This window comes from Boleophthalmus pectinirostris, unplaced genomic scaffold, assembly GCF_026225935.1.
Source record: "Boleophthalmus pectinirostris isolate CB_2022bp ecotype Guang Dong unplaced genomic scaffold, ASM2622593v1 HiC_scaffold_8, whole genome shotgun sequence".
Classification (NCBI taxonomy): Eukaryota; Metazoa; Chordata; class Actinopteri; order Gobiiformes; family Gobiidae; genus Boleophthalmus; species Boleophthalmus pectinirostris.
Genome location: NW_026571515.1, coordinates 5,486,116 through 5,508,138, shown reverse-complemented (window position 1 = coordinate 5,508,138; position 22,023 = coordinate 5,486,116). Strand labels below are relative to the sequence as shown.

The following is a 22,023-nucleotide window of genomic DNA, read 5'->3' as shown; positions in this document are numbered from 1 at the left end:
GCGGGTCGGGGGTCTGCCCAAACATGGACCCTGTGGAGGGGAGGGCTCTGCTAAGCTACATCCGAGCTGTCAACTTCAACGGTGAGTGAAAATGGACTTTAAAGGTACAAATGGAAATGTAACTGTTTGTTTGGGGGTAGGTCAGCTGCTTGTTTCTATGGAGATGTCACTGCCCTGCTTGGAATGTTCCACAGTATGACATTAACCAGCTATACCTTACATTTACTCAATTACAGGTGGTTTTATAGCTCAAAAATACTTAAAAAACAGGCATTCTGACTGTGAGCGGGGTCATCTCTCCACAGATCTGACCTGTAACTTGGTCTGGTTTGGTCTCTGTAAAGATAGAAAGGTTTAATGCCATACTTACAATTATTTTAAACATACATAAATGCGAACAGATGAACAGTATACATAGAGATTACACACACATAATTAATTATTTCAGATTGATAATTTAAGACCTTTATAAATTGATAACATGTAATGAGCTTGATTATTTGGAAGGTTTTCTAATGATTTTAAATAATATTTTAGATTGCATTTTTAATTGAAAAATATTAGGAGCAGTACTGAGTGAACTTAAAGCAGATCTGTTATATAAGGTCAGCTTTTCAGAGATTTAAACCATGTTTTTACCCTCTCAAAGTTGTATTTGGAGAGATTTGTGCATGAGTAATCTTTAATCTCTTAATTTTCAAGGCGCTATATTGACAATCAACCCCTGTTTTCCCTGGCACAGCCCTCTGCTCTGTATTTACTTAATTCTCCAATTTTATTTTTTAAATCAGTACAAATGGAAAAAAAAAAGCCACTACTTGCCAGTGTGATGAGCAGCTAACCATCGGAGGTGCCAACAACTACACAGCTCTTTGTTGTGAAGACTTTTACACCAACATCAGCTCCCACTGGACACCACAGTTTTCTAACATGGAAGTCAACAGATTTGTTTCTTTCATTAAGTCTTTTTAGATTAATATTGTGATTTAAAATGTCCAAATTATAACACAGTATAGTAGATTATAGAGCAGACACAAGCACAATAGGATCCGGTCAAGTGGTAACGGAGGGAAACAGGGGCAGATTTTTTACATTCAAATGTCTCTTATTCAGAAACTAGAGGGACTATTGAAATAAGTAAAGTATCAGAATGTAGGAAAGAGTTACACTCCAACAGGGTAAAGTTAAACCTGTGATATTCTTTCAAGTTGTTGACAAAAAATTTTTAAAAACTCATGTCGGTAACGGAGGGAATGAAATATGCAGCACTTTTTGGGCAATAAATACAAACAGTGATAACTCTTGGTTCTCACTTACATATCCTTAACAAACTGGTTTGAATATTTGCTTCATATAGTTTTCTACCATATGGTACAAGATTAGGCTGAAAAACCTCTTACTTTTTGAGTAATGAGATTTTTTATTACGAAAGGTCATGGTAACGGAGGGAAAAGTAACGGAGGGAAAATTGTGCAAACAAGTAGAAGGTGCATGATTTTACATAATTTGTCAACTTTTTTCTTCCGAATACTTTAATATTACTTCAAAATGAAAGGTAAACTATTTCTATAAAATATGTCAGTCCTTCCAAGCAAATTTTTATCATTTTAAATACATTTTTTTTGAAAAATCATCAACAGTTCAAAGATGGAATAACACAAGATATGATGAAATACGTCCATTTATTTACATGATTTGCAGGTCTTTGAAATTTGGGAAATAATTTTTGTTCCATGTTTCATACATGGTCTGTTTAAAACGTATGTAACTTTAGAACCAAAAATGGTACAGGAAAAAAGGTCAACAGTTTCATAAACTAGAGTACATATGTATCTGTTCAATACATTTTTATATCAGATGCATTAACTTGAATGTTTGGTCTTGCTGTTTACTTCTGCTTGACCGGGCCCGATATGTCTTCTTTAAAATCATTAAATTTTTCATTTGTTTACCATACTGCAGGACATTGTGGGCAAAGCAACAACATTTCCATGTATCCAAGCAGGACAGAAAGTTACACAATGCACCTTTAAAATATTGATCTAGAAAATGGCCCTGTCGGTTGGCTCCAGCACGCTATGAAAACACACATATATAACTGATATAACTGGTAGATAAATATACCATACTGTGGAACATTCCAGCCAAAGCAATAACATTTCCATGGAGACAAGCAGGTGGACAGAAAAGTCTCACAATGCACCTTTAAATGGCCCATATTGCTCTAGTTTCTGATAATGAGTTGTGTTTTGTTTCATTCACACATGTTTAAACACACTAGGCTGAGGTCTTTTCCCAGTCACTCTGTTCCACCTCGTGATGTCATGTGGTAATACCTGAAGTGCTCCACTGTGTTTTTAAACTCCATACACCCTCACTGTAACCACTGGATCATTTCAACCCCAGAATTACAAATCTCTACTGAACAAACAAAAGGTAAATGGAGCTGTTCACTTGAAATTACTGCTTCATAACATCACAAGGTGGAACAGAGCATTTTGAATTCCAGGTTTGTTTTTGATGAGGTAACGACATTATAACGTGTTTTATAGCTCACAAGAGTCAATTTATCCAAATCCACTTTATTTCTATAGCACATTTTACAAACAAAGTAGTTTCCAAAGAGAGAGAGGTCATAAATTGAAGACAACAAAAAGGTAAATTGCTAAAATGTGGTCATACCGGTCGTAAAATAATAAAACCAGTAACATCAAATAAAAGCAAAACCATAAAATTCATAAAATAGTTGTAAATAAGTAAAATAAATAAACTAAATAAAAGACACAAAGGACCACACAACTCACGTGGTGTTCAAAGCCAGAGAAAAAAAGTGGGTTTTAAGACGAGACGTAAAACAATATCCCTTTTTTTTTTTTTTTTTTTTCGGTAATTCCACTCATTGCCAGACACTAAACCAGGTTTAAACCAGATCTAAAACCAGGACTAAACCAGGTCTAAAACCAGGTCTAAAACCAAGACTAAACCAGATCTAAACCAGGTCTAAAACCAGGTCTAAACCAGGTCTAAACCAGGTCTAAACCAGGTCTAAAATCTGATCTAAACTAGATCTAAAACCAGGTCTAAACTAGGTCTAAAACCAGGACTAAACCAGGTCTAAAACCAGGACTAAATCAGGTCTAAACCCAGGTCTAAAACCAGGTCTAAACCAGGTCTAAAACCAGGACTAAACCAGGCCTAAACCAGGTCTAAACCAGGTCTAAAACCAGGTCTAAACCCAGGTCTAAAACCAGGACTAAACCAGGTCTAAACCAGGTCTAAACCCAGGTCTAAAACCAGGACTAAACCAGGTCTAAAACCAGGTCTAAACCAGGTCTAAACCAGGTCTAAACCAGGTCTAAACCAGGTCTAAACCAGGTCTAAAACCAGGTCTAAAACAGGATTTAACAGGACTAAACCATGCCGTGTGGACCGTGTCTCCTCCTCTTCTATCAATAATATTTTTAATCTGGTTCAGTAAAGTCTGGGCTTTTTATTTTCTTTTAGCAGACAAAACATCTTACGTTACAATTTCCTCGTCTTTGCTTCTCTACAGCAAATCAAGTAATCCAAAGTATTCAGATTACATTACTCACTTTAAGTAATTTAATGGATTCCGTTACAAACTACATTTTGGTGTATGTAATCTGTAAACTGTAGGGGAATACATTTACAAGTAACACTCCCAACACTGTATAGAACCTTCTGCCACACTATTGGTCGACATCCGTTTCCACATTCATTTGCACCGTACACGTTTGAATCCTCATGACTCAATGATGCTTTAACAGCGCCTTGTCCTGTCAGAGACCTCTGTATTTTTAATCTGAGCAGAGAGAGGAATCATCGTGCGTAAATATTTCAGCAGCTCACTAAAACGCCATTTCAGTGTTTAACCTCTCTCAGCCCTCATCAGATCCACTGCACTGACCTCAGATTAACTACAGCAGGACTGTCTGTAGTGTTCTCGATACAAGCACTTTAAACATGATTTGAATTACAATAGTGCTATGATTAGGGGTGTGCAAAAATACTGAAATATCGATATATCGTCAGTGTTGGGAATGTTACTTTTAAAATGTATTCCCCTACAGATTACAGATTACATACCCCAAAATGTAGTTTGTAACATAATCCATTAAATTACTTAAAATGTGAGTAATGTAATCTGAATACTTTGGATTACTTGGTTTGCTGTAGAGAAGCAAAGACGAGGATATTGTAACATAAGATGTTTAGTTCTGGTTTAGTCCTGGTTTTAGACCTGGTTTAGTTCTGGTTTTAAACCTGGTTTAGTCCTGGTTTTAGACCTGGTTTAGTCCTGGTTTTAGATCTGGTTTAGTCCTGGTTTTAGACCTTGTTTAGTCCTGGTTTTAGACCTGGTTTAGTCCTGGTTTTAGACCTGGTTTAGTCCTGGTTTTAGATCTGGTTTAGTCCTGGTTTTAGACCTTGTTTAGACCTGGTTTTAGACCTGGTTTTAGACCTGGTTTAGACCTGGTTTTAGACCTGGTTTAGTTCTGGTTTTAGACCTGTTTTAGACCTGGTTTTAGACCTGGTTTAGTCCTGGTTTTAGACCTTGTTTAGACCTGGTTTTAGGCCTGGTTTAGTCCTGGTTTAGACCTTGTTTTAGACCTTGTTTAGACCTGGTAATCCACTTATTTTAAAAAAAAAAAGTAACTGTAATCCAATTACCACTCACTGAAACAGTAACTGTAACTGAATACAGTTACTCATAATTTGTACTCTGATTACATAACTCCGGTACATGTAATCTGTTACTCCCCAACACTGTATATCATATCATTTAATGTGATGATACAGTATCGATATCATGGGCTGCTGTATCAATATATCACCAGTATAGTATTTTTAGAGTATTTTTTGGCGTATTTTACTAAATTATTTTGTTACAGCTACAGTTTTGTTGCTTGTTCAGTGGAAGGAAACTTGTTTATGTGACACATTTGACATTTTCACTGTTTTGATGATTAAAATGTTTGTGTTTCATATGAACTTTGCACAAGAAAAGGTTTAACAAAGACTTTTAGTATCTGATCCATGATTTTGTTCAATATTTTTTACTGAACCGTATCAAATTCATTTGAAATATAGTATACTGAATCATATCGAATCATAAACTCACTGTATCGACATATGTATCGTATCTTGGCCTATGTTCTTAAAGGTATGTATTGTATCGGCAACTTCTGAATGGTACCCAGCCCTAGCTATGGTAATGAAAAAAACCTCTTTATCTAGACAATAGAATGTGATTTTCAACATTAAATGGTAGGGATGTAGCAATAACCAAAATATTGTGATATTGTATCGTCAAAGTTCTCACAATAATATCATGGAACAACACAATATATCGAATTACAAGTCTCTTTGCTTAAATTAAGAGTTATGGTGCAGCAATAGCTAAAAAACAAAAGACAGAGGGAACTACACAGACCTTTGCTCCATTTCAGTGCAGATAACATGGAGAAATAACAGTTCTAAGTAGGGCTCTCACGGTGAGGGAATTTTTTATGCGATGCAGTATAGCGGCTCAACAGCGCTGTATGCGGTATTTCCAGCGGCTCTGAAAACTCTCTCCGATGATGCGTTTGTTGCGCATATGTACCTTGACATGTACCTCGGTTGTCGTGCAGATATAGGCGAGTTTCAGCTGACGTCATTGTTATTAAAAGCCCGCGTTGCATGCTGGGAAATATTTTGGTCGGAGGCAAGAAACACAATAGCAAATTCCTGCTGCATTATCGGATGCACAAATAGAAGCACGGAAGAAGGAAAATGTCTTTTTCGTATTCTGAGTGAAAAGAACCACTAATGGCGAATTAAATGGATTTCAAACATCCGCAGAGCAAACGTAGAAGATCCTAACAAACCGTGGACTCCAACAAGTTCAACAACACATCGAGACTCTTGGAGGTTTTCATCTTTTCTGCTGTGAATGGCCCAGGAGTTTCCACCAAGTCATTGTGGATATCGCCGAAGTGAATATTTGTCCAGGTAGTTGGCGATTCTGACCAGAAATTTGGTTTGGTCCACCTTTTGTAGGGTTGAAAAGGGTGATTTGGCTCCATCGATGCTTATGACCAATTTCTGGTCAAATCGTCTTCTGTCCTCTGCCGTTAGAGTGGATAAATAACCGGGATCAATACCCTTTACGTGCTTTCTCGCTCCATCCGTCATGTTGAATTAGTGTTTATTGCCGCCGACCAAAATAATTCCCAGCATGCAACGCGCGCTTTTGTCAACAATGAAACTCACCTACAATGTGTGTAGCGTGGTAGAAGTAACATTTGACTTTGGAACAAGTGCCACTGCATCTCTCCAGCTCTCACTGCTCAGGTCAGAGTCCTGGACCATCTTGGGTACCCGCGGACTTAAGAGAGAGAGCCACGAGCACGAGCACGCAGAGCAGGTCTCTAAAAAAAGGACCCGTGCAGGACTCAGGGTCGGGTCATGTTGGGCACATGCGGTGATTTCGGTGGTCCAACATCCACCGCAGTGGACCTCTTAGTACCGCGGTGATTCATTTTTGGGGTTATTGTGACAGACCTAGTTCTAAGCACTTTTAAGTCTTAGGCTGCGTTCAGACTGCAGCCTGAAGTGACCCAAATCCGATTTTTTGGCTTCTATGTGACCTGTATCTGATCTTTTAATGACAGTCTGAACGACACAGATCTGATTTTTTCAAATGTGACCCAGGACACTTGGATATGTGCTCCTAAAACCGATACATATCTGATCTTTTGACCATGTGACTTCAGTCTGAACGGCCAAAGTGCATTCATCCGACCTACACGTTATCAACAAGACACAAACGTCACTATTCTGCGCTGAAGTAGGTGAAAATTGTTAATGAACTCCGTGTCACTGAAGAGAAGCACATCACCACTCACCACTCTTGGCTCCGTCTCCACATCCACACGTTCCTTTCAACGGACGTCGCTGCCCACAAAACACCACGGCCAAAAACCTCGTCCTTCTCCTTCTCAATCTCCTCCTTAAAACAAGTAAGTTGTTCATGTTCTGGCTCCGATACTTTAAAATCTCCAGGTGCTCAATGCTGCGTCCATGTTTGGACAACTTCCGTAAACACAGAGACGCTCGCTGCGGTTGACGTCGTCGTGTCTCCAGTGTCACATGCGGGACACTTTCGGGCCATTTAATGTTCACACTGGAGTCACATACAAGTCACATTTAATTGGAAATGTGAACGACCTCGCAAAAACATTGGATTTCACAAAAAAATTGAAATTGAGCGTTAAGTCCTGCAGTCTGAACGTAGCCTTAGTTCTTTGGATTAATTCTTGTCAAGGCATTCTAAGAGGAAAAAGTAGCATATCACAGTTTTGTTGGCCTCCACAAAATATCGCAATAAATATTGTACCGTGAGATGTGTACCGTGAAAATATCGAACAGAGAGATTTGGATATTGTTACATCCCTAATTGTGAGCCTCCCCACCATATCGTGAGGTTTCCCACAATATCACAATAAATATCGTACGGTGAGGTTCATATCATATCTTGAGACTTGGATATTGTTACACCCTTATTTAATAGTAGTACTTTCTTTTAGTTTTTCATGTGTCTTATATCTGTGTGATCCCTCAGTGGTCCAGGTACGTTCCACAGTGGTCCATGTGCGTATTCTAGTCTATGTGCTCTTATACTTGTTCTGATACAGCTCAAGATCTTTCTAAAGCTTCAGGAAAGGCTCATATCTTTCCTAGGAATGTGACTTTTTTATAGGGCCGGGCACGTTAACGCGTTAACTTTGCGTTAACTAATTAAGTCATTAATGCCGACAATTATTTTAACGCCGTTAATGCAGTTTTTATTATTTATTTATTTATTTTATTGTAAATGTCTGTTTCTCACTGGCTTTTATTTTGAAAAAGTCCACCGCGAGCATTTCTTTAAGTTTGACGTCTTTTCTTTACACTTTTTTAACTTTTTACTGACCACATGAGATGCAACGTGCCCGAGCCTCCGCGAGCCGCGGCCCGGCCGCGAGTTCAGCCTCGGGCACCGGCTCTGGCCCGACCAGCCTTGCGCTCTGAGCTGAGCTTGTTTCTTTAGTTCAGTCACTGATTTACCCAGATACCATTGGAAGAAAAAAATGTGATTAGTCCATTTCCATTCCATTATATTAACCCTTTGTTTCCTAAGAAATATCAGTCCAAGTTTATAACACTGATCTAGAAATTATTACTAATGTAGTAGTGTGGTAGTAGTAGTGTAGTTCATTAGTCACAGCATAAAAAATATTCAATAAATATATTAGTAGTACAAACGTCCATTCAATATTTTTTCTTGAGCCTTCAAAACACCTTGAAGGCTCTGAGGTTCCCCTGTGAAAGAAATACTGTTTGCACAACAAATGTGTGGCTCTTTCATTTACATTTCCAATAAAAGTGCAGCTATACTCTACTTTTTAATTCATTAATTGATTTTGCGTATAACATGCGATTAATCACGATTAATCGTGATTAATCGCTCGAACTCATGCAATTAATCGCGATTTTTAAAAAAAAAATTATTTTTGCCCAGCCCTACTTTTTTAGTATCAATACTTGCTCAAATCTAGTTTTGATACTTGTTTTAGTATCATTTAGTATCTGATTGATTTTCAGTACTTTTGATAACCCTAATTGTCTATGTGAAAATGATAGAAGAATAAAGGATCCATCTATTGCTAAGATTACAGACCTTTTTCACAATGGCCGGAAGTGCCGCAATGAAAAATAAAAGTTTTTTGGCTTTACTTTTTTATCTTTCTCACCTTGATAGTTGTGGATATATTCTTCATGGACAGATCATGTCCTTTGTCGACCTTGTTGGATGAAAATTTGGTGATGGGGCAGATTTATGATGCTGGTGGAAAATACACGAAACATTTCCACAGATATTTTGCCATAGGAAAGCATTGACTTGGAATTACGTTTACCCTACATCTTCTGGCCGTTGTGAAAAAGGTCTGTTGGTTCAGGTATCCACCGGCTGTATTTGGCCTGAAAACCTATTAATCTTTGGACTTCTGTTTATACAAAGCTGCTCTGTGGTTACTTTAGAAATATACAACAATTACAGAACACATTTGGATCACTTATATCAGGGGTGCCCAATACGTCGATTGCGATCTACCAGTCGATCGCTAAGGTCGTGTGGGTAGATCGCCGTGTCTTAGTACTCGTCTCTGACTCGATGACGTTTGGACTCGGTCTTGTCTCTCACGCGAGGTCTGACACTCAACAAGTGCAATCATACTGTATTTCATTACGGCCGCTGCTGTTGGTAATAAACTTGTAGCGGGTGCAGGAGTGTGTGGGCGTCTCAGTTCAGCCTGTGCGCTCATTTGAAACCCGCGGAGACTCTACGGCGCATCACAAACACACACACGCTCCCTATGCACGGCTCGTCTGCAACAGCGTGTGCCCTCGTGTACCAGCGTGCATCACAGGGCAGGTTCAACTTCCTAAACATCCTACCTGTTCATCTGCCTCACGTCAGCACGCCGCCCCTCGCCTTTTCACGCTCTCGCTCCTTCCTGCGTACAGCGAACACAAGCCCCTCCCACAGTGCGGCTGATTAGAAGAGCAAGACCAAACGTGAAGCAAAAACCAGTCTAAATTTGTGTTCCAGTGTTGGCACAAAGCAGGTCTACAGCATAGAGCAGATCTACAGAACAGACCTACTGCCACATTTGGCTGAAGTTTGTCTAACAAAAGTGCACAAATGCATCTGTGTTTGTCACGATGTGCGTTTGGTTTGGTAAATGTGCAGAGGCTGGTAAATATCACTGCAAAACCAGAAAAGAATGCAACTCCAGTTTGGAACTTTAAAAAAACAGGTTTAAAAATCTTCCTTCACTTTTTTCACAGTTTTGTGTAAAGTGCCAGAGGAAGTTCTCTTAAAGAAGGGGTTCTCAAACTGTGGGTGAGGGTCCAAAAAAGGGGCACAGAGTGTTTCAGTGCAGTTTGTTTGGCTTTGTATTAGGTAGATCATTTTGACTTGGTCATTTTGTAAGTAGCTCACATGCTGAAAAAGTGTGAGCACCCCTGACTTATAGCCATAGAATCGAAATCGGTATCAGAACTGAAAAAGCTGGATTTGAGAGGCTGATTTGAACATTCAATTTCCATGTAATCACGCAGGTGCCTTGCCACTTCCAGAAAGTTACGCTGTGTTGCTTTAAATAAATGCTACATAAATCATACATACATTAAAATATCATCAGTGCAACAACGCAGTTTTTAAATAAATTTGTACAACTTCAAATTAAATCTGCAGGGAGTCTTCACTTTGACTCAGAAGAAAGTGCTTAGATCCTCTCGCTCCTCTCCTCTTTCCCATTACTTCTTCTCTCCTCTCTCTCTCTTTTCCCCATCTGCTTCTCTTCTCTTTTCTCTCTTCCCCATCTTCTTTCCTCTCCTCTCTCCTTCTCTCCTCTCTCTCTTCCCCTCTCCAGTTTGATTGTGATTGGTTGTGAAGTCGGTTCCTCTCCGTTATAAGTTAATGCACTTTACATGTTCGCTGTGGTGCGTGTGGTGAATTATTCACGCACACATCTGGCCCTGACACTCGAGTCTTTGCCTTTAGCATCGGAGAAGCTAACTATTTTAAACTGTTAAACTGCTGTGTGTCCCTGTCCAAGATAAAACTAACTGTGTGAGTGATGCAGTTTTGCTCAAAGGAAAGTTTTTAGATGCATTCACAGATTTACTACAAAAATAATACAGTAATTTGCAGGGCCGTCGACATAAATTTGAGGGTCCAGGGCCAGAAATCTCGTGTGGCCCCCCTACAATATAAATTAAAGGAAAGAGGGTTTTATTTTTGGGCCCCCATGTCCCTACAGAAATTGTATTTTTAATTCATAATAAACATTCTGTAACTTTTATCGCTGCAGAAAATCCTAAAAAAAAAAAAAGATCTTGCATTAATAAAACACTATGTAACTTTTGTGATGGCGAGTACATCACTTACTGTCCACACGTAATTGCTTTCACGCCATTAAACGTATATATCGTCATAGAGACAAGCAGTGTTGGGAAGGTGACTTTTAAAATGTAATCCCCTACAGATTACAGATTACAGATTACATACCCCAAAATGTAGTTTGTAACGTAATCCATTAAATTACTTAAAGTGAGTAACATAATCTGAATACTTTAGACCTGGTTTACACCTGGTTTTAGACCTGGTTTTAGACCAGGTTTAGACCAGGTTTAGATCTGGTTTGGACCTGGGTTTAGACCTGGTTTTAGACCTGTTTTAGACCTGGTTTAGGCCTGGTTTAGACCTGGTTTTAGACCTGGTTTTAGACCTGGTTTAGACCTGGTTTTAGACCTGGTTTAGACCTGGTTTAGACCTGGTTTAGACCTGGTTTTAGACCTGTTTAGACCTGGTTTAGACCTGGGTTTAGACCTGGTTTTAGACCTGGTTTAGACCTGGTTTAGACCTGTTTTAGACCTGGTTTAGACCTGGTTTAGACCTGGTTTTAGACCTGGTTTTAGACCTGGTTTAGACCTGGGTTTAGACCTGGTTTTAGACCTGTTTTAGACCTGGTTTAGACCTGGTTTTAGACCTGGTTTAGACCTGGTTTAGACCTGTTTTAGACCTGTTTTAGACCTGGTTTAGGCCTGGCTTAGACCTGGTTTTAGACCTGTTTTAGACCTGGTTTAGACCTGGTTTAGACCTGGTTTAGACCTGGTTTAGACCTGGTTTAGACCTGGTTTAGACCTGGTTTTAGACCTGGTTTTAGACCTGGTTTAGGCCTGGCTTAGACCTGGGTTTAGACCTGGTTTTAGAACAGGTTTTAGACCTGCTTTAGACCTGGTTTAGACCTGTTTTAGACCTGGTTTAGAACTGGTTTAGGCCTGGTTTAGACCTGGGTTTAGACCTGGTTTTAGACCTGGTTTTAGACCTGCTTTAGACCTGGTTTTAGAACAGGTTTTAGACCTGGTTTAGGCCTGGCTTAGACCTGGTTTTAGACCTGGTTTAGACCTGGTTTTAGACCTGGTTTAGACCTGGTTTTAGACTTGGTTTTAGACCTGGTTTTAGACCTGGTTTAGACCTGGTTTAGACCTGGGTTTAGACCTGGTTTTAGACCTGGTTTAGACCTGGTTTTAGACCTGTTTTAGACCTGGTTTAGGCCTGGCTTAGACCTGGTTTTAGACCTGTTTTAGACCTGTTTTAGACCTGGTTTAGACCTGGTTTAGACCTGGTTTAGACCTGGTTTTAGACCTGGTTTAGACCTGGTTTTAGACCTGGTTTTAGACCTGGTTTAGACCTGGGTTTAGACCTGGTTTTAGAACAGGTTTTAGACCTGCTTTAGACCTGGTTTTAGACCTGTTTTAGACCTGGTTTAGACCTGTTTTAGACCTGGTTTTAGACCTGGTTTAGGCCTGGCTTAGACCTGGGTTTAGACCTGGTTTTAGAACAGGTTTTAGACCTGCTTTAGACCTGCTTTAGACCTGTTTTAGACCTGGTTTTAGACCTGGTTTAGGCCTGGCTTAGACCTGGGTTTAGACCTGGTTTTAGACCTGGTTTTAGACCTGCTTTAGACCTGGTTTTAGAACAGGTTTTAGACCTGGTTTAGACCTGGGTTTAGACCTGGTTTTAGACCTGGTTTTAGAACAGGTTTTAGACCTGGTTTAGACCTGGTTTTAGACCTGGTTTTAGAACAGGTTTTAGACCTGCTTTAGACCTGGGTTTAGACCTGGTTTAATGTTCGGCCATGAGTGGAATTACCAAAAAAATAAAAGGGATATAGCCTAAAATATTAAAACAGCAAAATACCTCTGTGTAGTTTATTTATTTCAACCAAGTAACTGTAATCTACTTGCCACTCACTGATACAGTAACTGTAACTGAATACAGGTCATAATTTGTACTCTGATTACGTAACTCCGGTACATGTAATCTGTTACTCCCCAACACTGGAGACAAGTAAGCAATAAGGCTAGTGACAGGTCAGATCTATGGAGAGGCGATGCCACTCAGAGTAACAGTGCATGTTTTTCAACTTATTTTGTATCATTTAAAACACATGTAGGACAGATATTTTTTATGTCACACTGTGGAACATTTAACACAAAGCAACAACTCCCTATAGAGACAAATAAATGGCAAATTCCCCACCAGAAAAGTTACATATTGCACGTTTAAACTCAAAACACTGGTGCTGTTGCTGGGATATGAGCAGTTTAGCAGTTAATACACCCTGGAAGAGTAATACCTCCTCTTCAGTGGTGGAACGTGACAAAGAAAAAGTAGTAAAGTAATGTACATTTTTAGGTATCAGTACTTTACTTAAGAAGATTTTAAAGTAGATACTTTTTACTTTTACTTCACTAAATCTGAGATCAGGTGACTGTACTTTCTACTCCACTACATTTTGAACTGGAGTGAAAAGTAAAAGTATTTTTATTATAGTTTGAGAACTGCTGAAAAGTCTGAAGGGTGTATTTCTAACATATCTGAAGTTTGAGCAAACAAAAATATACAAATATAAGAAAAAAAAAAAATCTTTTTTTTTTTTTTTTTTTTTTTTGTTAAACAGAATTCAGAACAAATTTGTCTCAAAATCAGTACACCGAAGATCTCAAAATGTGTGCTTTTACATTTTACTCAGGTACTTCAATACGTATTAGTAAGTATTTTTTTTTATGTGATAGTGCTACTTGTACTTGAGTATTTCTTTCTCTTTAAGTCTCTCTCTGTCCACAGGCAGTGCAGGGACCGGAGTGCTGTTCAATGAGAATGGAGACGCCCCGGGCCGCTATGACATTTTCCAGTTTCAGATGACGAACCACACCCACCCCGGCTACAGGGTCATCGGGCAGTGGACCAACAACCTCAGACTGAACGTAAGAATATTATCAACTATTATGCTACTATTATTTGTCAATGTGTCTTAATGACTGGAGGCAAAAACCCCGAACGTAGACACAAGATTTACAAAAAATGAGCAGGAGGAGCAGGGTAGAGGTGAGACAAAGGCTGAGTCGGCAGCTGGAGACGGACCTGGAGCTGGTAGGTAACGGTATATCACAAAATTCCGGTTTTTAGAGCCAAGTGTACCACAAGATATGACTATTGATCTGGAGATGAGTGGAAGAGTGGTGAGGCCTTTTATACTGGAGCAGGTGAGTGTTGAGTGTAGAAAAGGCTTCAGGCTCCAGGTAAGACTCTGCCCAGCACCACACAGACAAACATGAACAGGATGGAAGAGGGAGACAAGATTAAAGGCCTTACACAATGACAAGTCAGACCATGTGTTATTAGGGATGTAACAATAACATATATCGTGATATCGTATTGTCAAAAGTCTCACAATAATATCGAAGGCTGTCACAATATGTCAAATTGAAAATCTCTTTTAGAGCCTGACCGATATGGATTTTGTTGTGGCCGATATGAAACTGATATAATGGGAGTTGGCGCTGCCGATAGCCGATATAATCGCCGATATATTTTTGTGATGTAAAAATTCACTGTAAATCTTGAATTGTTTAGGTTTGGCTCTAGTAATTCTAAATTGGGTTTATTTAGGCAACATTTATTGTTATTCTGACTCTTTACGTCATATTTACAGACAGTAGATTGGCCTAATGGCATTTTTGCATCACATTCTAGCTACTAGTGATGGCTATTCCAGTTTTTTTTTTTTTTTTTTGGAGAACCGGCTCTTTTGGCTCAGGCTCACTAAAGCAGCTGGCTCTTTCGGCTCCCAAGCGACTCTTGAGATTGTTTTGTTGCAAGCAGGACTAAACCAGAACTGAACCAGGACTGAAAAAGGACTAAACCAGGACTAAAACAGATTTAAACCATGTGTAAAACAGGACTAAACCAGAACTGAACCAGGACTGAGTGTCTCTCCCTCACTCGAGCCCAAGATTAGTCCTGGTTTATTAATTTTATGCTGAACTGCAGCCAAATATGCACTTTTTTTTTTTAATCCTATGCACACGCAGATTTCTGAACGTTTCGTTTTCAGCCACTGCTGCTGTCAAACTACGGGTCTACAAGCGGCTTGAAGAGAAAAAGTGAGAAAAACACGGCTCCCAATAAGAAGCATGCTCCCGTCGTTCACTTCAAAGAGCCGGATCTAAGAGCCGCTTCGATCGCGACCGACCCATAACTCCTAGCTAGAAAAGAAACTACCGCTATTAGCCTTTAGCCGTAAAAACGTGCGCGCCATGGTAATTAATTATATGCATAAATGTGGATCATTCACACGTCTATTCACAGCTCATTTACATATCAATGCTGGTCCAGTAACAAATATACGGCCAATATAGTCACTTTACTATAGACCAATAGAAAACAATCTGTTTATGTGCAGGAGCTACAGCAGCTAATCGCTAATAGATAACCAAAACTAGCTTCAAAGTCGATGTATTTCCAACACTCACCGCTCACACAGGCTCCTCCTCACATCACAAGTCTGCACTAATAAAAGTCCTTAATCGAGACTCAAACCGATTGTCTGTAAAAAGAATATAATCTCAGTGTTGCGCACCGCTGCGGGTGTAAACAAACACACGCGAGTGAAGTGACGTGACTCTGTGGTGTGTTCAGGGACAGTACGGACACAGACACAGACAAATTACACCGCAAATAAATACTGATGTGGAGCCACATATTAGGACATTTATCTGTCTGTAAATTGGATTAAATGAACATAATGTAGAGAGTCTAAGCTTTATAACGACGTATAACATGCCCACGTGAAATATCGGCCCATATCAGCGAGCATATCGGCCGATAGCCAATATGTCTCCAGGTGCCCATATTGGCTGATAATATCGGCCAGGCCGATATATCGGTCGGGCTCTAGTCTCTTTACATGAGTTAAAAAAATAGAGGGAACTACATAGACCATGATCCTTTGCTTTTTTTCAATTGAGACTACAAGAAGAAATAGTTATATCTTAGTTCTTTGGATTATGACAGTACTAGTCATTTCAAGGAATTTTAATAGGTAAAAGTAGCATATTCACAATTGTGTTGCCTTCACAAAATAAAATATCTTAATAAATATCGTATTTTGAGAGATTTGAGTATCGTTACCTCTCTGTGTTATGTTGGAGGTTTATATGGGAAGTCAGACCAGATTTCTAATTTTATCCAGTGGAAAGTTTTGTCTGGCGCTACTTTGCCTGACCCCAGAATCCCTTGCTGTGATCGGTCCAGAAGCACCAGCATGTCTGTATATATATATATATATATATATATATATATATATATATATATATATATATATATATATATATACTATACTGTCAAGCATATATATTTCTCCAGCTATATAGTGTTTGGTCCACATAGCAGTATAGTTCTCCCTCTAAACCTTCAAATCAGGCAAGAAATCTAGGGGTTAATGGACTCAGACTTGAACTTTAACAGTCACATAAAATCAATAACATCTGCAGCCTTTTACCATCTAAAACATAGCAATCATCTGTCTAAATCAACTTGGAGAAACTTTCCAGAAGTAGGTTTACTACTCACTGGTCTCTCCAAACGACTGTGAGACGCTGCAGACATCCAGAATGCTGCAGCTCGGTCTTACTCGAACTAGGAAGTATAGCATAAGTCCTGGCTCAGGTCTCTACACTGCTCCTGTGCCTCAGAGACTTTAAAGCGTCTCTGTTTGTACAAGTCTCTCCATGGCCGAAGCACCAAAGTCCATCTGACATGTTAGTGTCATATGAACATCTCGCACTCTGAACCTCAGGGACCGGCCTCCTGCTGGTGCCCAAGTCAGGACTAAACAAGGGAGTCAGCGTTTCAGGTTCATGCAGCTAAAACTGGAACAGTCTGAACATGTGAGACAGACTCTTCTGTGACGCTGTTTAATCCAGACTCAAAACATTCTGTTAACTGCACATATAACTGAAAGGTTTTCATTCCGCACTCTTCTCTCCAATTTATGTCTCTCTTTTTAAAATTTTAATCTTCATGATTATTTATGTTTTTGATTTGTTTTATTATGATTTAAATGTATTTCTTATTCTGTAAAGCACTTTGAATTACTTTGTGTACGAATTGTGCTTACAAATAAACTTGCCTTGATATATATATATATATATATATATATATATATTATTACTTGTAGAATATTACCCAGGCTGGCGCCACCTAGTTTTCGTTTCTCTCCACCGACTAGGTCAGGAATCAGAATACACTAGACCAGGGGTGCTCACACTTTTTCAGCATGCGAGCTACTTACAAAATGACCAAGTCAAAATGATCTACCTAATACAAAGCCAAGCAAACTGCACTGAAACACTCTGTGCCCCTTTTTTGGACCCTCACCCACAGTTTGAGAACCTCTTCTTTAAGAGAACTTCCTCTGACACTTTACACAAAACTGTGAAAAAAGTGAAGGAAGATTTTTAAACCTGTTTTTTAAAGTTCCAAACTGGAGTTGCATTCTTTTCTGGTTTTGCAGTGATATTTACCAGCCTCTGCACGTTTACCAAACCAAACGCACATCGTGACAAACACAGATGCATTTGTGCACTTTTATTAGGCAAACTTCAGCCAAATGTGGCAGTAGGTCTGTTCTGTAGATCTGCTCTATGCTGTAGACCTGCTTTGCGCCAACACTGTAACACAAATTTAGACTGGTTTTTGCTTCACGTTTGGTCTTGCTCTTCTAATCAGCCGCACTGTGGGAGGGGCTTGTGTTCGCTGTACGCAGGAAGGAGCGAGAGCGTGAAAAGGCGAGGGGCGGCGTGCTGACGTGAGGCAGATGGACAGGTAGGATGTTTAGGAAGTTGAACCTGCCCTGTGATGCACGCTGGTACACGAGGGCACACGCTGTCGCAGACGAGCCGTGCATAGGGAGCGCGTGTGTTTGTGATGCGCCGTAGAGTCTCCGCGGGTTTCAAATGAGCGCACAGGCTGCACTGAGACGCCCCACACGCTCCTGCACCCGCTACAAGTTTATTACCAACAGCAGCGGCTGTAATGAAATACAGTATGATTGCACTTGTTGAGTGTCAGACCTTGAGTGAGAGACAAGACCGAGTCCAAACGCGATCGAGTCTGAGACAAGTACTAAGACACGGCGATCTACCCACACGACCTTGGTGATTGACTGGTAGATCGCGATCGACGTATTGAGCACCCCTGCACTAGACGGTTTGCAAAAAACCTGGGAGTTGAAGAGCTGTGAAGCCATGACATCAAACTCAAGCACCTGTCTGGGTCCCTTTTATTACAGCACAACAGTAAACAACGCGGTCGAGATGGATGCAGACAAAGACAGACATTCTGTCTTGGCAACTATTCCCGAGATCGAGGATTTAAAGCCGGAACAAAGAGAATGTTTGGTGAATTTTATCAAGGGGAAAGACGTCATTGCCCTTGTTCCTACGGGATTTGGTGCATTACATACATCAAGATCAAACTGCAGCGATTGGTTAAATAAAAAAAGTACCTGCCTATTGTTGAGCGAACGAATCCTAAAGCTGCGCGGTCTGATGATTTCCAGGAAGTGAAACTGACTGATGAATAAGGATAATAGAATACACCTGAGATCTGCTCTATGTCTCTCAATTGAACTGTTCAGTGAGAAAGTGACACATCTCAAAAAGTGACAGATGGCTTTATTTCACAGTTCGCATCGTAGGAGAAGAGCATCAAAAGGACCAATAAGCTAAAGGTGCATTGTGTAATATTTCTGGTGGAGGGTCCGTCTAATGTCTTTCACCATGGAGATGTTATTATTTCTTTGTCTGGAATGTTTCACAATATGGCATTAAACCTTTCTATCATTATGGAGAGCAAACCACTCCAAGTTACAGGTCAGATCTATGGAGAGGCAAGCCCACTCACAATCAGAACGCCTTTTCTTCTAGGTATTTTAAAAACACCTGTAACTCAATAAATGTATGGTAATCTAATGTCATATTGTGGAACATTTAAAACAGAGCAGTGACATATTCATTGAACGCCAAACCGAAAAGTTACATAGTGCACCTTTAAAATGACTAAATCAATGCAGGAGCTATTTTTCTTGCTTCTGACATATCAACTTTGAGGTCAAAATGTTAAATTGCGTGCTAATACAGTATCTATACAGTAATAACCGTTGCCATGGTGCTGTGGTATTTAAGTTATGGCTATAAGTGGTGTTTTCCTGTTTTTCCTGACAGTTGGAGGAGATGCAGTGGTCCGGAGGAGACCAGTCCCTGCCTGAGTCCATCTGCAGTTTCCCCTGTCAGCCCGGAGAGAGGAAGAAGATGGTGAAGGGGGTGCCCTGCTGCTGGCACTGTGAGGTAACTATGTATAAACTACTGTGCACGGGTTTCAAAATGATGCAAAATTAAGACAGTTTTCTTAGCGATTAACAATTCTAAATGTTATATCTTTTTAATGGAAAAAGCCCTCTAAACTGTGTATTTAAAGGTTGTATAGAGGATTTTCCAAGGAACAAGAAATCCAGCGACAGTTTGTCCTTTTTTTTTTTTTTGATCCCCAAACATTTCACATTTTATTTTAAAACCAATGCAGAGATTCATAGATACAAAACTCGTCAAATTCATAATTTTCATGTTCCAAAATTTGTCACATGAAGAGCTCAGTTTTGTCTACGATACAGAGGCTGTAAATTGTGGAGCCAGTTTTCACATCTGGTTAGTGACGGCAGATCAGAGGCGTTGTTTAAAGGTTGTATGGAGGATTTTTTTTTTGTTTCAAATTGTCAGTGAAAGTTTAAAATACCGATACAGAGACGCAGCAGCCTTGTAATTATGATGACCAAAAAAAAAAAAAAAAAAAGAAAATCTACCAACTGTGGACGTGTTGAGGCCAGATAAACATCAGCCAATAGAAAACGAGGCTCCCTCATTTTCTATTGGCTGTCAGGTTGTCAATCGAACTCTCTACGTTTCTAGTGTAACTGACTCGTCGGCGCGCTGGGATTATGTGGTTTATGCGGCGGTTCTTAGAGACTTTTTCAAACTGTCGCTTCCTCGCAGTTCGCACGAAGTTTGTTGCGATGTCGGACGAGAATCCACGACCAGTTCGCCGCAAAAGAAAGTCCGTTTTTGAGGTCGCTGAAAGAAGAAGAGAAGAAGGAGAAAAGGAGCAGAGACAAACTGAGGTGATTCTTCGAGGTTCCTTCCAATGATTGCGCGAATGAAGCAAATTGAGGGTCTAAAAACTGATGCATCGGTCGCTGAATTATTTCTAGACAGGAAACTTCAACAGTAATTCTGAACACGCACCGGCTGTAAACAAGTGTGATTTCTAGAGTAAAGAGGCGGGAGGAGGAGATGTTTCTACTGATGGAGCTGTGGAGGAGGAAGGTGGTGTCACGCATGCACAACATTTGAAAAGAGTGTTGCTGTATTTGTCTTCCCTTAAAAAATCCTCTATACAACCTTTAAGCATGCGCAGTCTCGATCGTGATCGATGTTTCTTCCGCTCAATAAATAATGCCTGTGAAGTGATGACATATTTTTGACAGTTCATCTCATTTCGTGATTGTAATTCTTGACGTCGTAACTTTTCAGTTCGTATTCTGACGGATAAAATACACACAATATATTTTATGTACGACTGGACTCATTCGAATATTTATTTTATGCACAACTACAGCCAAATATGCACGGATTTCCCAAATACGCACGGATTTCTATTCTATGCGCACAAATATTTCTGAAAGCTTTCTTACTCCATACGGAAATTCAACCCACAACCTCCTCACAGAAACGCAGACAGGCAACCCAATCCACTGCAAAATTTACAATACATCTGTCTGTGACTCTGCACAAGATAAATACTATGTGTAGTTGTAAGTAATTTTAAAATATGAAAAGGAAATTGCGAGTGGCAGTAAGCCCATGCATCATGTGAGACAGGAGCGGAAACGGAGGGTTACATTACACGTATAAAATGTCTCAAAAAGAACGAAGCCATTAAAGTCATCAATATCTTTTATTGGTGGTACATTTTAGTGATAAATGATATTTTTGAAAGAAATCTGATGCTATACTAATGCATTATATGATTAGACATACAGATCTGTAAACCAGGCAGCAGCGGCTCAACGGTCAGAGCCGATTTACTCTGCTACCTGGAAAAAAAAAAGAACTTTGCTAAGACCAGACTGGTATACAGTGTCGGGGAGTAACAGATTACATGTACCGGAGTTACATAATCAGAGTACAAATTATGAGTAACTGTATTCAGTTACAGTTACTGTTTCAGTGAGTGGTAATTGGATTACAGTTACTTTTTTTTAAAATAAGTGGATTACCAGGTCTAAACAAGGTCTAAAACCAGGTCTAAACAAGGTTTAAAACCAGGACTAAACCAGGTCTAAAACCAGGTCTAAACCAGGTCTAAAACCAGGTCTAAACCAGGTCTAAAACCAGGTCTAAAACAGGTTTAAAACCAGGTCTAAAACCGGTCTAAAACCAGGTCTAAACAAGGTCTAAAACCAGGACTAAACCAGGTCTAAACCAGGTCTAAAACCAGGTCTAAACAAGGTCTAAAACCAGGTCTAAAACAGGTCTAAAACCAGGTCTAAACCAGGTCTAAAGCCAGGTCTAAAACCAGGTCTAAAACCAGGTCTAAACAAGGTCTAAAACCAGGTCTAAAACAGGTCTAAAACCAGGTCTAAATAAGGTCTAAAACCAGGTCTAAACAAGGTCTAAAACCAGGTCTAAAACAGGTCTAAAACCAGGTCTAAACAAGGTCTAAAACCAGGTCTAAACCAGGTCTAAAACCAGGACCCAGGTCTAAACCAGGTCTAAAACCAGGTCTAAACAAGGTCTAAAACCAGGTCTAAACCAGGTCTAAAACCAGGTCTAAACCAGGTCTAAAACCAGGTCTAAAACAGGTCTAAAACCAGGTCTAAACCAAGGTCTAAAACCAGGTCTAAAACCAGGACTAAACCAGAACTAAACATCTTATGTTACAATATCCTCGTCTTTGCTTCTCCACAAGCAAAACAAGTAATCCAAAGTATTCAGATTACATTACTC

The 22,023-nt window shown here is 39.7% G+C and overlaps 1 protein-coding gene across 1 annotated transcript in view; it reads left to right on the top strand.

The window, feature by feature from the left end:
- LOC110173262 (metabotropic glutamate receptor 6-like) overlaps positions 1–22,023 on the top strand; it is a 57,818-nt gene that overhangs the window by 18,805 nt on the left and 16,990 nt on the right. Inside the window, exons 7-9 of the mRNA XM_055165644.1 lie at positions 1–81; positions 13,745–13,884; positions 19,186–19,308. The exon at positions 1–81 is cut by the window's left edge and continues 120 nt beyond it. Coding sequence (XP_055021619.1) covers positions 1–81; positions 13,745–13,884; positions 19,186–19,308 — 344 coding nt within the window. The remainder of the gene's footprint in view (positions 82–13,744; positions 13,885–19,185; positions 19,309–22,023) is intronic.